General features: G+C 38.8%; 1 protein-coding gene across 1 annotated transcript; it reads left to right on the top strand.

The window, feature by feature from the left end:
• Positions 1-782: 782 nt before the first annotated feature.
• LOC128367126 (uncharacterized) lies at positions 783-12,470 on the top strand. Its single transcript, XM_053327944.1, has 6 exons — positions 783-910; positions 8,175-8,582; positions 9,747-9,872; positions 10,702-10,752; positions 11,933-11,998; positions 12,143-12,470. The coding sequence occupies exons 1-6, from the start codon at positions 859-861 to the stop codon at positions 12,211-12,213; spliced, it is 774 nt and encodes a 257-aa protein (XP_053183919.1). The 5' UTR covers positions 783-858; the 3' UTR covers positions 12,214-12,470.
• Positions 12,471-15,981: the final 3,511 nt, after the last annotated feature.

Genomic DNA, 15,981 nt, shown 5'->3' with positions numbered 1-15,981 from the left:
TAAAGGGGAAAACTGCTGATGTGTTCCTACTATAGATAATTCTCTAGTTAATATACTAGCTAATACACGCATGGTTGTTTTTATTTTTTTTTATTTTTTACAGAATTACATGTATGTGCTTAAAGCAAATTTAATAGTAACACAATAACCTTCACCTTTGAAATTTTTCATACTGTAAGTTGGGTATATGTAACTTAAAATGTCACATTTTTGCAAGCCGAAAATCATTTTGGGACTACAAACCACAAATAAATGCAACAGAAAATATTAAAGCAGGACCACTTCAACTGGTGTTTTGTAATGTGGTTTACAGAGCAAAACAAAGTATATTTGCTGAATTTTCAATTAATAAATTATCGGCACACTGTTTTTATATTTGAATCATGCAAATTGCATTTCTTCCCTCAGCCTTCCTGTCAAAGCGTTGATATACGGTCGCTGTATGTATGGTAGTTGTGTATACTGTCACTTAGTAGAGGTTGAAAAAAATGAATTTACTCCAGAGTCACGTAACTCTTCCCTTCACCTCCTCCTACCTCTTCCTCCCCTCTTATCAGTGTTTCTTATTTCCCCCACCCCTCTCTGCCTCTCTTCACCCAGCTCTCTTTGAAGGGAGGAAATCTGCACTTTTGCACAAGTAGCAGCAGCAGGCTGGGGATGAAGTGATTCACTGTGTAGAGAGAGGAAGAGAGAGAAAGAGAGAGAGAGAGAGAGAGAGAGAGAGAGAGAGAGATTTACACCTCTGCACCATTTCCTTTCTCATCAGTTTTTCTGTTGTTGGCGTCTCAATCTAATTTGTGTCATCTGCTCTCCTGTTTGTCTGTTCATTTCCTCCACTGGTTCTTCATTACGTCTGTGATGGATCTCAGGATTGTTGTGACCATCTCCACACTTTTACTCATGACCATTGGTAAGTGCACATTATTTTTCGGGATAAATATAACATTTGGAAAACAGAGGACACAGTGTTAACCTTCACCCACTGACGTACATGCCAAGGCCTTAACAGAGAGGTCATACAGTAGTAAAGTTTGCAAAATACTAGTAGTGATACTCGGAAGAAAACACTCAGTATATATGAGAATACAGAAAATATCTTAATATATCCATAGTATTACAGATACGAACATATGGTTCAATGCAAAACAGTATAGAATGTAAAAAATGTACCATTCTTAAATGAAGTACTTTTCCTTTTGGAGCCAAGCCTTCCCTTGATAGACAAATATCACAATAGTAACTTAAATATTTCATGTCTAGTTACCAGACCTTAAACTCCTTATTAATGATGCACCAGATTCAGCCAATATACAGTACGCTGGTTTGGTTTGGTTCTGGGTGCTGACAACACAAGGCTAAATGTAGCTAACATTAGAGCTGCTAGCTAGAGCTGACTTGCCCTCATGATGATCATGAAGTAAAAGACCTACATATGTAATAACGATTAAAGGTGAAAAATAGGCTGTGTATTTGCTTTGGGTTAATATTGGCATACTAATAAACTAGCTCTGCATCATTTGAAAAACATTTCTTTGAAAACTCCACTTAAAACTGCACAATTCGCACTGTGATATTTGGTTGTTCTACCAACATGACAAGGCTTTTCATGTTGTCCTGACTTTCTGTTTTGTTGATAACTTATTACGTGATAACGTGAAACTCATAGTTGGTCTTGGGCAGAGGTGCACACCACACTTTCTTGTACAGCGTCACAAAATGGTATTGTGTTGCCGTGTGGAGAGGGACACACATCATTCCCTCTATCTGATGTGTTTATTTTCCTCCAGCTGTTAGTGGATAGAAGTGAGGCTCTATCTATGGTTATAACATATACAGCAAATCATATAAATGAGCCACATTCCTGTCCATTCTCTACACACCGTGATAGGAAATGTAATAGATTACAGTTACCCTATTTAAAATGTAATAAGTAATATAACTATTTCAGTGACTTCATCAAAGTAATGATTTGACATTATTTGATGACTTGATTGATTTGATTGACTTTTTGATGACTTTTCTAATGTTCTAACCAATGTTTTCATCTGTTAGGGTAAGTGTTCCCATTAAGCACCAAAATATATAAATATATAAGTTCAGTTGTTTTTCATGGATACTGACATGATTTATAAGAGAGATGATTTCTTATAAAGCAACATTTATCTCTCATTAGTTCATGTAGATTTTGGAATATAAAATAAAGATTTTTTTTTTAAAAGTCAGATGTCTGACATGGAGCTTAAGTGGTACTGTGACTCCATTCAAGCCCATGTGTGTGCCAAATAAGCCTAAATATAAAAAAAATATTGTTTTCAAAGAATAAAAACAGCAATATATGTATTCAGTAACATGTTCTCTGACTTGTTTAATTTTGAGTGGCAGTGTGTAATAATTTAATTAATAATGTATTACAGTTACATTTATTTTGTAATTAAATTATGTAACTAGTTACTCCCCAACATTGACCATTAACATTGACCACATTATAACATGAAACACACACGTGCGCGCACATAAAGTCGTTTAAATTTAATTTGGCATTAAATAAAAAAGAGCATTTATGGAGTGATAACTTGTAATGGAGACTATTTTGCACGGATACAAATACAGGTATGCCTATGGATTTTTACTTATCTGTAGGTGTGTCTTGGGCAAAAAAAAGTTCTATATAACCTAGGGCTGTCAAACGATTAATTTTTTAATCGTGATTAATCGCAGAATTTCCATAGTTAGTCGCGATTAATCGCGTTTTGAATTGCATGTTTAAAATCCTGTTATTTTATATTTCAAGGCAGTTTTAAGCCCATAATGTAAGGCATTTCTTACCAGAGTGTCTTAACTGGGAATCAATCACGTCTCTGCTGCGACTCCCACACTCCAAAATGGTCCTTTGGTGGAGCTGAGGCTCGCTTGGCTGCACCTGGGTGTTTAGCATGGAGGTGCTAACTCAAACTCCACGTACTCCGGTGGTAGTTAAACTCCGTTTGACACAGGTTGCATTTTACTTTTGACTTGTCAACTGAACCGTCTGGAAGTTTTTTAAAGTTAAACAAGCCGTTCAAAAGTCCAGTAGCTCTCTTACTTTCCATCAGCGCGGTAGGTTTACTGCAGGAGGCCACTTCAAAGCATAGTGCTACAGCTAGAGGAGCCGTCTACGGGTGAGTAGAAGGGACAAAAAGGCTTGCAAAATTAAAATGGGATTAAAAAATATTTACGCGTTATGGATTGCATTAATCTAATCGCGATTAACGCATTAACGCTGACAGCCCTAATATAAACTGATCTGTATAACCATCCACCCAACTAGTACTGATTTAATTTCTTTACTCAAATAAAGGTAGGAAAGTAAAGGCTCTGAAATGTACTTAAGTACAAAAATAAAGAGTAAAAATGAATATTTACCATCAATTATACACAATACCTCTTTTGATAATTCAGCAAAATGAAAAAAATTCTTGGCATACAAAAAAAGGATAGTTTTCCTCTTTTGTTAACCTTCACATAAAAACAATCACTGGACACAGTGTAGGTTTGACGCAAGCCAAATTTCAGACAGAATATATATAAATATTAGGGTTGTCAGTGTTAATGTGTTAATCATGATGCGATTAAGGGCCAAGCATCAGTGCCGCTCCAACAGAACAGGTAAACCAAACAAGTGGGTGTGTTTTTTTTTTTTTTTAGAGGGGGTCTTTGGGCTTCTTTGCCTGGGGCCCCCTAGATCCTAGGATCGCTACTGCTGAGCAAAATGCATTCATTTTTTAAAATTGTGTTAATTGATTCACTGAGGACCTTCTCACAGCTTTGTACTGTGCACAGCATGTGTTCATACGGTAGAAGTCTTCCTGCTGCTGTCATACAGTATCCCTGCAAATTATTGGACTCACTTACCAGGGGCTTCATGGAGCGAAGCAAAAAAAAAAAAAAGATTGGTTTTCTATCACTAATTTGCACGTCATGTCGTCTTTTTATGCCACTGATATTGAAACAAGTAACAAACGTGTTTTGACAATGTAAGGAGTAGAAAGTGAAGATATTTGTGTTCAAATATAGGGGTAAAGGTCATCAGAGAAATAAGTATTCAAATAAAGAACAGATTACTGGAAAATCTACAGTACTTCTTTACTTCCTACCTCTGGTCACCCTATAGAGACAGTATTTTAAACTGACACTTCTCTGGGACATTAGTACTGCTAGATGGCATCTAGCAGTACTCAACATAACTTTAGGTTGTTTTTGCCAACTGAATTTACAACCTTTACTGTAATTTTTCTAGTGAGGAAACACAACGTGTCAGTCTTCATGGGAAGACTGGTGACATGGGTTTTTTTTTTCTCTTTTGTTGTTTTAGATTAATATTTTTATTATATTTATTTAATTTACCTTTATTGGGTGAAACTTAATTTCACACATCCTCCTGAAAAAACTTTAAGTATTTAAGACTGTTGTTGAGGCAGAATGAGATCTGAAGGTGGCGGTTACACCCTCATAAAGCTCATACTGTCTTCACAGTTGAAGCATTAGGCCTATTTAACTTTGAAATTCTGAAATGTCTTACAGAGAGCAAAATCGAGTCTGTTTTAAGAACATATGGACTTATTAAAAGGCGTATTCAGTGCATTTAGTACTGAAAGTTTCAACTCAACATGAAGAAAAGAAACTACTTCATTTTTCTTTTAAGGAAAAGAAAGGCAATACTGTGCTGGTGTCAGATCCAGCCTGAACTGATGGATATGAGTTCCATAAACAAACAAAAGAAGAAACGCAGTTAACCTTAATTTCCAGTGATTTATAAAACTAGAAGTTTACCCATAGTGGTATCCAGCCATGCTGATTCAGTTCAGTTCAGTTTCAGTTCTAATAGCAAAGGCTTTGGTACGGAGCTGAAACTTCTGCCACCGCACCACCCCAAAACAGCGGGGCTGAATACTTATAGGTTTGTTGTGTTCGGAGCATGAAAAGGTGACATTTGGAGAACTTTCAGAGTTCATTGTTTTTTATAGAGTTCCAGCCTGTGTAGAAAATAGGGTTGCAGTTATGTGTGGCAGGAGTGAATCTTGTGTAGGCACCTATTGATTGAAATAGAAGCATAGCTGATAGACAATGATTTGGGTGATCTTTATATTGTTACAACACATTGTTTATTACTGTACTTTATTATTTAGGAGCAGCAACAATCTGTATGAATACTGCTTTTGACTCTTTATTAGTTTTGAAAATTGATAATGATATTTTCAATAGATTCAAACAGTGGCTGGGCATCTGTGGAATCGTACTTAAGTGGTTCTCATCCATCTGTCAACAGCTTTCATTCAGTTCCTCCACTACAGTGCTAACATGTGGTATACCTTAATGACCAGTTTTAAGCTCTCTCTCGTCTGACATTAGAACATCTCCTTTCACTGTTATGTAGAAGGCAGGCCACACATATACGGATTGGGTGTTAATGAATTTCTTTAGCTGAACTCTATCAGGTGTACCCCTTCATGCAAAATGCACTTATTGCCCTTTATGTTAATGTGTGTTTGGGTCTTATTTTGACAGGGGCCTAAACTCTATACAACACACAAAAAAAGGAAACGAACAAAAGAAGAGATTGATTTGAGGCATGTTTACCAAATTTGCAACACGGCATCATCTCCTCTTACACATTAAAAAAAACAAAACCAAGAAGCCATAGTTGCAGCCCATACATGAGCATGCAACAACCCTGTGGGACGTGTAAGTTTACTTGCAGTTTGCAAGCAATATTCATCAGTCAAACATGACGCTGCAAACTGTTTGTGATCTGCATGTGAGCAATGTTTGCAAATCACTTACGTGAACCAAGTCCCCATAGCGCCTTGTTAATCTGCTTTAATGTGTGAGTGAGCCACAGCTCAGCTTCAAACTGTACAAAATTCTGCAGCCAGGTTACTGACTCAACCTGAGTTTAATCTATTTGCACTGGTTACCAATTTGTTTTAGAATCTGTTTTAAAACCTTCCTTATTACATAGAGGGCTTTACATAGCTTTAAACTCCTGTCCTAAGAAGACTCTGCTTGTTTAGGCTCTCAGCTGTTCAAGTTCAAATCAAGTTGTGATGATATTTTGCTGCATTGTCGACTTGCTGAGAAACAGTCTTCTGTTTAATATTGAGTCTTACAGTGAGTCTATTGTCGGTTGTCTTACCAACAGCTATTTTGTTGCTCAATGTGCATATTTGCAGGTGTCAGTTGGAAATGCTGGGACAAGATGGGCACTGCATACATCACAATACATACACAACAGTGCACATACACATTCACAAGAATATGTGCATACAAAAACACACACAATGGGCCTCAGTCACAAACAGTGTGTACGCACAAATATGTGCTTAAACTGTGCGTGCGCATGTTTGATGCACAAATCTAGGATTCATCAATATGTTCTTATTTAAATTTGTTTAATGTCGAACTTCCTCAGAAATTGAAATGCCTTATTACAAACTGTAATTTGTGAAATAATTCACTTTTCCTTATGGGTTAATTTTTCTAAAGCAAATGACACACACACTGAATCAGCACCCGCCCATTGTTATTAACAGATCTTTTTAAAGTTTAGTATACAAACATTTTCTAGGTCAATACCATTTTTTATACACAAGGACATTCAATTAAACATACACCATACAGGCCATTTTAAGAATTGTTTTTATGTAGTTTTGTTAAAGACAATGGACCTCATTCACTAATACAGTATGTGCACAGAAATGTTCTTACCCCCCCCCCCCCAAAAGAAATAATTCTAAACTGACAGGCGCGTGTTCGCTATCTGCAATCAGCATACAGCCACGCCTATATTTCCCTATATAAGGACATCTGTTTGGTGTATCATGAAGAGAGCACTGTGCTGAACAGAGCAGAACAGAGAAAATTATAAGAGATGATCCAAAACAGCATTTGAAATAATTGTGTCAGAGGTGGAAACATTGTCACTTCTTCCAGAGTGACAATGTTAAAAAAAAAAAAACAACCAAACAAACAAAACAAAAAAAGGATTGGATGGTGAATGGTCTGTCCCCTACGGTTCTGATGGTGACACAAGTTAAAATAAGGTTTGACATCACAGTTGATGCCAAAACATGAATCGCAGACTAGGAAAAAAAGGGAAATAGGAGGACTAACTTGTAGGCCTGGATGATGCAACAGAAAACATCAATGAAACAAACCGTAACTGTCATCCACACTGAGAGCGATAACTATAACGACAACAATGTAAGCATCCACACTTACGAATGATAATGTCCTGTAAACAGTGGTGTCCAGTACGAGCTGCGCACTCCAGCTGTGTCTGCAGCTAATTATTGATGAGTTGTTACTACTATAATATGTTGTACAGAGAAATAAAAGAGTTCAGAGGTGGGTGCTGATTCAGTGTGTTGATCAGAAGTATTTCTGACACTAGTTGCTGTGATGTTTCAGTATTTAGCAAATAAATAAGGTCATAATTTAAGTGTGTGTGTGTGTGTGTGTGTGTGTGTGTGTGTGTGTGTGTGTGTGTGTGTGTGTGTGTGTGTGTGTGTGTGTGTGTTTGTGATAAGATAAACCCATAACGAAAAGTGAATAATTTCACACATTACATTTTGTAATAAGGCATTTTAATTTAGCCTCAACAAAAAGATGCTGCATCAAGGCGTAGAGCACTGCAGCCCTGTGTAGACATGGTCTGAGGAAGGTAAGAACATATTGATGTATTCCAGATTTGTGCTTCAAACATTCATACGCACAGTTTAAGCACAATATTTCCATACGGAAACATATTTCTGCCCTGCCAGAAAAAGATTAATGCATCAATATCACATTATAACAGCCAATGGTGTATGAGTGTGTGTGATGTTTGTTAGTTTTCTGCTGATGAAAATGTTTTGAATTCACTTTTATCTCTTTAATTTTATTTTTCATCTGATGGCTTTGTATGATTATTGAACAATTTTTGTCTTATTCTAGAGATACTTTCTCAATTGCTTTTATGGGTTTACATATTTATCATTCATGATAAATACTGTTCTAGAGACTGTTCTAGAGACTGTTTCAACACCCAAGTGTCCCAATGTATCTAATTATCAGTCCAAATATTACAGTCACCTTGTTTAACATGAAACCTGAGTTGTTCTCTGTGTTCTCCATACTAACTAATGTCTATCCCCTAGAATCAGACCAAACAGTCCCAAACATCACAACGTTCACAACTCCGACCAACAACACCACTGATAGCAGCAGCAGCAGCCCTTGTACCTGCCCCACTACATCTCCAAAAACCACTGCTACCCCCTCCACCAGCAGTTCTGCACCTGCCCTGGACCTAATCACAATTAAGTGGACAGAGAACTGTAAAGGAGAAGTCCTCCTGATCCTCAATTATACCTCCAACTCACCAGTCTGCTACGACAACAAGACAAAAGTCCAGAGTCTTTTGGGAAATGTGTGTAAGAACAAGAAAGATTGTGAAGACCCCCCGAAGTGGGAGAGAAGCATGACCAAGACTATCTGTTATCACTTAACTGAAAGTATGAGAAAGGAGGAACGCAAATATGAAACACTGAAGGTCCAATGCACAGGTCTGGTCTTCTCTCTGTGTGTCGTTGTTTTCCTGTGAAAGTATGTGTAAGTGAGCTGATTACATGTCCTGAAGTGGTTTTACATATTATACACTTTAATATTAGGTCTGGGTATTGTTTGGATATGGGTATTGTTTACTACTGGAACTGGTGGAGTTTTAATTCCAGCACCAAAGACATCCTTTTTTCAGTAACTGGCCTTGAGGACAATTCAGTTGAATAATCTCATTAAAATCGTGTTTTTGTTGTTGTTCTTTCAGTTGGATGTTGTTTTCTTCTCTGTGCAGAATAGGGCTAAAATCTGATCTGAAAATACAACTATCATCTAATAACTAACTAACAGTCCTCACAAACAGCTTGATTTAACACAGACTGGTGCTAAATTAACTAGTTGCCTCTTTAAACCTCTTAATATCAGCCCACCACTCAACCACAGTTCCCAAAACCTTAGAAATGGCTTGGTAACCCTTTCCAGACTGATAGATGTCAATGACTTTGTTTCTTTGTTTCTCTGTTCTTGAATTTCTTTAGATCGTGGCATGATGTGGCAGTAATCAGGCCTGGGTGTGGCTAGTGAAATTAAACTCAGCTTTCCAAATGATGTGGTTAATCACAGTTAATTCATGATTTAACAAGGGGAGGGGGGGCAATAATTTAAAAACTGGATTTTGTATTTATGCAGGTTATCTTTGTCTAATATTAAAATTTGTTTGTTGATCTGAAACATTAAAGTGTGACAAATATGCAAAGTAATCCGTAAGGGGGCAAATACTTTTTCACACATTGTATATGTAAGACTGTGGATGTTTTCCAGCCAAATTGAAAAAGTAATATGTGACTGACGTGACTGAGGGGTTCCTGTAGATCATGCTGGAACAGTCCTTTAAGTTTGGCCCATACAACATGGACTTCATCTGTGAGAATATTGAGCATCTCAATTAATGCATGAGGGATGTTATCTATATTTAAGATAGTAGAATGAATGGCATATCAAAATATTCCCTGGCGCAGTTTAGAGAAACCTAAACTACACTCTGTGTGGTAATTTCTAAATATCATCTAATGGAAATGTTTCAAAATTTATACAGTGTGTGTGTGTGTTGTCACAGCAGATGGTTTTTACCTAATATGTACATATGTGTTTGTGTGTGCTTGTCCGTTCAGTTGGCCCAGATGTACAGGGGCAGCTGCAGGGCTACAAAGTGGTGACAGCTTTGCTCTGCTGTGTGCTGTTGGTCCTTTTACTGATGCGCTTCACCAGACCCACCGTCAAAGCCCTGCAGAAGAGATGTGAGTGCACATACACATGCACATGCACACATGTTTGCATGCAGTCAGCTTTACTTACAGAATACTCTGATATGGTCAGATTAAGACAGATTAAATATGATGTCCAAGAAAGAATAGTCTTAAATCCAAAAGATTCTGACAGACTGATACTATGTATTCCATGTATGCTATTTTTAATCAATCCAGAACACGTTTGAAATTGTTTTATCTGGGTTTGTTGTATAAAAAAAATCTGGAATCCTTAAAATGTCATGGTATGGTTTGGCTAATATGGTCTGAAGGTCACGAACCATTGAGTTGAGGCTCTTTGTTCATGAAGGCAACAGTGGCTTACTGGCATCAGTGTTTTCGTCTGAAGTAGTGTGCATCACAAAACAATCTGCTTCAATGGCTTCTTCCAGGAAGAAACTATCCTTGTGTTAGAAGTGCAGAATCAGTGCAAGTTTATGGCAATCATTAACATCACAATCACATGGAATGTATAATTAAAATACCTGCTTAAAGGGCAAATTCACCCAAATATAAAAACTACCCACACCCTCACCCCCTACTGGACACCATACAGACAGCATTGATTTAATAAATTCTAACAAAAAAAAAAAAAAAAAGGAAATTTCTGCTGTGCTGTTCAACTGAGTAATGATGAAAGGTATGAGAGGGAATATTTTATACCTATCTGCACTTACAGGGACTTAAAATCCACAAAAATGGACCCACATGTGAACATAGTGGAAGTAATTTTGTTATTTTGGTGAAATTACACTTTAAATTCATATTTAAATCAATATTCACATGAATGTTCAGTGATTGTTGTTTTGCTGACTCTCAGTATCAGACAGGAGGCAGAATCGCTGGATTGGCCCAACACAGAGTCACAGCGGTAAGTCTCTCACTCACTCACTCACTCACACACACAGACACACACACACACACACACACACACACACACACACACACACACACACACACACACACAGTTGTCTAGCACAAGACGTGGGCATTGACCAATAATGTTATCTGGTGATCTGGTTACTGACCTTAGTTTGTTTAAAAAGCTTTGCAATGTAGATTAATCAATTTTAAAAGCTGAAATGTCTCGTTTAATTATTTAATTAAATTTCAATTAAAGGCTGTTCAATTTGTCATCCAGCTGCACATGATGATGAAAAAAGGCATTCCTTGAAATTTGTTTTAGGTGGGAATTGAAGGACAACTAATAACTCTTAGGTTCCTTACAGTGGTGCTGCAAGCCAGAGTAATGCCATCCAGAGTTATGTCATTAGATCATGTGTTTCTAAGGTGTTTAGGGCCAAGCACAATAACTTCATTTTTTCTGAGTGTAATAGCAGCAAGTTGCAGGTCATTTCAACCAACACTACTTTCTTTTCTAATTTCAGCATAAGAAAATTTAGCCCCACTTCTAAAAATCAGCTTTTTTTCTCTCCCAAAGGGGAGTTCAGGTCAGTTTCTTTGTGATCCAGAGCTTGTTTTTGGGATAGAAGACAACTGCTTTTGTTGGGATCCAGCTCTCTACACAAAAAGAGTCAGTTCATCAATGTTAGGAGATGATTCCTTAAAGACAGGCCAGTCTGCAGTCAAAGTACTCCTGTGGGGGCAGAGAGCTATCCTCTTTCCACACCTGTACATCCATTGCCTGCACTTCATCCCTGTGCAGCACGGTCCTATATGGTGGGAGCAGATGGAAGGAACCAAGGGGAGGGCCAGCAATGGACCTACAAGCCCATTTAATAGAGTTATAGCAGAGATCCAATGCCTTTGGGACAAGTTATGTATCGATTGAGATTGTGTAGCATTTATTTACCAATTAACATTAACCCTTTGAATCCTAGACTTTTATTTACAGGCTTTAGAGCACCACAGCTCAATATGTGCATTAGTCCACCACTGAAAATAAACAAATTCACTATTTCTTCCTGTTTGAATTTTTAAAAAACAACAACAAATGTGTTTGTAAAGATTTAAATCTTCAGTAGGAACTAGTGGACTCATGGCATCCTTTTTTATGTTTGTCCCGTTGTTTATGTCTCTGTTTGTCTCAGTGTCTTACCACCGAGGGAAAACTGCAGTGAAAAACAATGATGGAGAGAAGAGACTGTCCTATCCTGGTAGCTCACACACACACACACACACACACACACACACACACACACACACACACACACACACACACACACACACACAATGGGAATGTAGCTCATTGCCATTTCTGTTTGTTTAAGTCTGATGGCTCTTCTTCTGTGTCAAATCAGCTCTGGAGCGTCTGACGGTCAGTGACAGCAGGGAGCCCTCATCTAACAGGAACAGTGGCTACAACCTCTGACACACCTCCTCCTCCTCCATCACCACCAACATCATCCTATGTTTGCGAGCTGAACATGTTTTCATAAGGGATTGTAACTAAATACAGGAATATCACTTCTATTTGAAGAGGAATTACTCACCACATTTTTCAAAATCATGTAAAAGTAATAATTGATCTCTGGATACACCTACCTTAGCTGTATAATGTTCAATTCTATCATGACTAATAGTCAGTACTTAAAACAATCAAAGTGTAGAGTCCAAACTAACCTAAACTTCAGCCATCCTTTCATGTTATCTTAAATATGTATAAAGGAGACAGAGAAAATATGTCAGAACAAGTGTACTGTAAATCACTGAATTGTGTTCATATGGTCTGCTAGCAGCAGTTGCATTGGCTAAGAAGCACTGAGTGCATTGTCTGCACTGGAAATGGGGTTCCCGGTGAATTGCTCTGCCCAGGTGTTTCTTGGACATATATGTGACTAGCTCTTTTATTAACAAGCTACACCATATAAATCAGGCAGCTTTGGAGTTGTTAGAAGGCATATTTTCACTTTTAGATACTAGCAGTTTCCACCCTCTTCCAGTCTTGATTCTAACTTGGCAAAAGACCTTCAGGATCTCTCTCTCTCTACTTGACAATAACATGAGAATTCCCCAAAATTTCCCAAAATGTCTGAATCCTTCAATTACAAATAAAAACAAAACACACTGTAACATATTGTATTCTTTCTTTTGTTGATTATTGTTTTTTTTTGTGATTTTTGATTAAAGTTGTAAATCTTTAATGTTCAGTAAGATGATCTTTGTCTTTGACCGGGTTTGTTGTCTTTGAAGTAGGGGAATGGAAAATTGTGTAGATTTTGGAGGAGACAAAAAGACAGAGAGAGAGGGTGGAGAAACGATTGAGAGATGAAGGTGGTTACTAAGTGCAGAGATGTGGTTTCCTCTGCCGTTGACACCAACTTCCTGTTTGTGTTATTTCTGTCACAACCTGCATAACTTTCCCCCTCTCTCCATTTCTCTTCCTCGTTGTCTTTTCTTGTTTTAGTCTTTGTCTGCTTCCTTTTTTTTCTTCCTCTCACTTTTTCTTTTTGTCTCCTGGCTGTGTGGTAAATCTAACCCTGTGCATTCATCCTTCATCCAACTTTGGGGAATGCTGCATCTGAACAGTGTTGTTGGAAAGTCACGGATGAGGACACATACATGTGAGCATTGATCTCAGGCGGCTGTAATGCACCAAATAAATGGAGGAAAGAAGAAGAGTGCAAGTTAATAAACAATGATGGAAACAATGTATGATTTAAAATACTTTGCAAATGTTGTCTGAAGAGATTCATTAAATGTTTGTTTGAGCTCATTGATACCCAAAATGAGCTTTGATGAGTGGGTAACTTTTTTCAGTGAAAAAGCTCAGATAAACCAGAAACAGACAAAGTTAGTGACTATCAGCTAAAGAACCAGATATTTTTCTCAGTAGTTGGTGGCAAACCTGAGCTAAAAGGAGAATGAATATTAGACTTATATTCACCAGGCAGCCAGAAACATGACTCCAGATGTAAGGCAACTGACGTAACTTGGGAGGGTGTTGGTCCTCTCTGTGCCTGTATGCAGCCTACAGTACACAGTCACATTTCTGTGTGTCGAGTGTGTCACCATCTGTGTGTGAGTGGGTGTATTTTGCCTTGTCCTCTCCTGGTCAGGTCACGATATGAGAAGATAATCTGGCCTCATTGCAAATGTCCCAACCAGAGAAACAATGACAGATGACTACAGATTACAGCTGGAGATTATCCTGCAAGGGATTGAAATGGGGGGGGGGGGGGGGGGTTCTGGGTAGGACAGCTTCATTGTTACATTACATTTTTAAATAATAATATGATGTTACATTTTCTAAGAAACAAATCTTTGAAAACAATAAAAAATAAAAATGATTCAATAGTGTTAATATAATTTGGCATCCTGAAAAAACATGGACGTTGACATGGATTAACTATGAACAGATGAATGTTTTCATTTGGTTTTGTTTTTTATTTGTTGTAAATATAGTGCATTGCTCATAGTTCTCATTTCTTAAAAGTACTTTTATTTAGTTCAAGGTTAACTTATGTCATGTATAAAAGATTTTCTAAGACTGTTTTTATCACAGTTGTCATAGCATCATGTATGTAGACACAAAAAGTAGTCCATAGGGAGCCTTAGGGTGATTGCTAACATGGGGCCTGTACAGTATATATTTATACTATATTATTAGGGCTGTCAAATGATTAATTTTTTTAATCGAGATTAATCGCAGAACGTCCATAGTTAATCACGATTAATCGCGTTTTGAATTGCATGTTTAAAATCCTGTTATTTTACATTTCAAGGCAGTTTTAAGCCCATAATGTAAAGCATTCCTGTTCATAATTTTTAAAGACAGGATTTCTAGGCGCAGCCAGGGTGTAGAGGGGGTCCGGTTTGGTGACCTCAGGATTGGGTCACTGCTTTTTGCAGATGATGTGGTCCTGTTGGCTTCATCAGACCGTGACCTCCAACTCTCACTGGATCGGTTCGCAGCCGAGTGTGAAGCGGCCGGGATGAGAATCAGCACCTCCAAATCCGAGGCCATGGTCCTCAACCGGAAAAGGGTGGAGTGCACTCTTCGGGTCGGGGATGAGATTCTGCCTCAAGTGGAGGAGTTCAAGTACCTCGGGGTCTTGTTCACGAGTGAGGGAAGGATGGAACGGGAGATCGACAGGCGGATCGGTGCGGCGTCTGCAGTAATGCGGACTCTGCACAGATCAGTCGTGGTGAAGAGAGAGCTGAACCGAAAGGCGAAGCTCTCGATTTACCAGTCGATCTTCATTCCTACCCTCACCTATGGTCATGAGCTTTGGGTAGTGACCGAAAGAACAAGATCGCGGGTACAAGCGGCCGAAATGAGCTTCCTCCGTAGGGTGGCTGGGCTCTCCCTTAGAGATAGGGTGAGAAGCTCAGTTATCCGGAGGGAGCTCGGAGTAGACCCGCTGCTCCTCCACGTCGAGAGGAGCCAGATGAGGTGGTTCGGGCATCTAATCAGGATGCCTCCCGGACGCCTCCCTGGTGAGGTGTTCAGGGCACGTTCCACCGGTAGGAGACCCCGGGGAAGACCCAGGACACGCTGGAAAGACTATGTCTCTCGGCTGGCCTGGGAACGCCTCGGGGTCCCCCTGGAAGAGCTGGACGACGTGGCCGGGGAGAGGGAAGTCTGGGCTTCCCTGCTTAGGCTGCTGCCCCCGCGACCCGACCCCGGATAAGCGGCAAGAAGATGGATGGATGAATGGATGTAAAGCATTTCTTACCAGAGTGTCTTAACTGGGAATCAATCACGGCTCTGCTGCGACTCCCACAATCCAAAATGGTCCTTTGGTGGAGCTGAGGTTCGCTTGGCTGCACCTGGGTGTTTAGCGTGGAGGTGCTAACTCAAACTCCACGCACTCCGTTTGACACAGGTTGCATTTTACTTTTGACTTGTCAACTGAACCGTCTGGAAGTTTTTTAAAGTTAAACAAGCCGTTCAAAAGTCCAGTAGCTCTCTTACTTTCCATCAGCGCGGTAGGTTTACTGCAGGAGGCCACTTCAAAGCATAGCGCTACAGCTTGAGGAGCCGTCTACGGGTGAGTAGAAGGGACAAAAAGGCTTGCAAAATTAAAATGCGTTATGGATTGCATTAATCTAATCGCGATTAACGCATTAACGCTGACAGCCCTATATATTATATATACATTATTTAAGGATACACTTTTATGGAAGTTAAATGGAG

This window comes from Scomber japonicus, chromosome 2 (assembly GCF_027409825.1).
Source record: "Scomber japonicus isolate fScoJap1 chromosome 2, fScoJap1.pri, whole genome shotgun sequence".
NCBI classification, from domain to species: Eukaryota; Metazoa; Chordata; class Actinopteri; order Scombriformes; family Scombridae; genus Scomber; species Scomber japonicus.
This window is presented reverse-complemented; position numbering and strand designations above follow the sequence as displayed.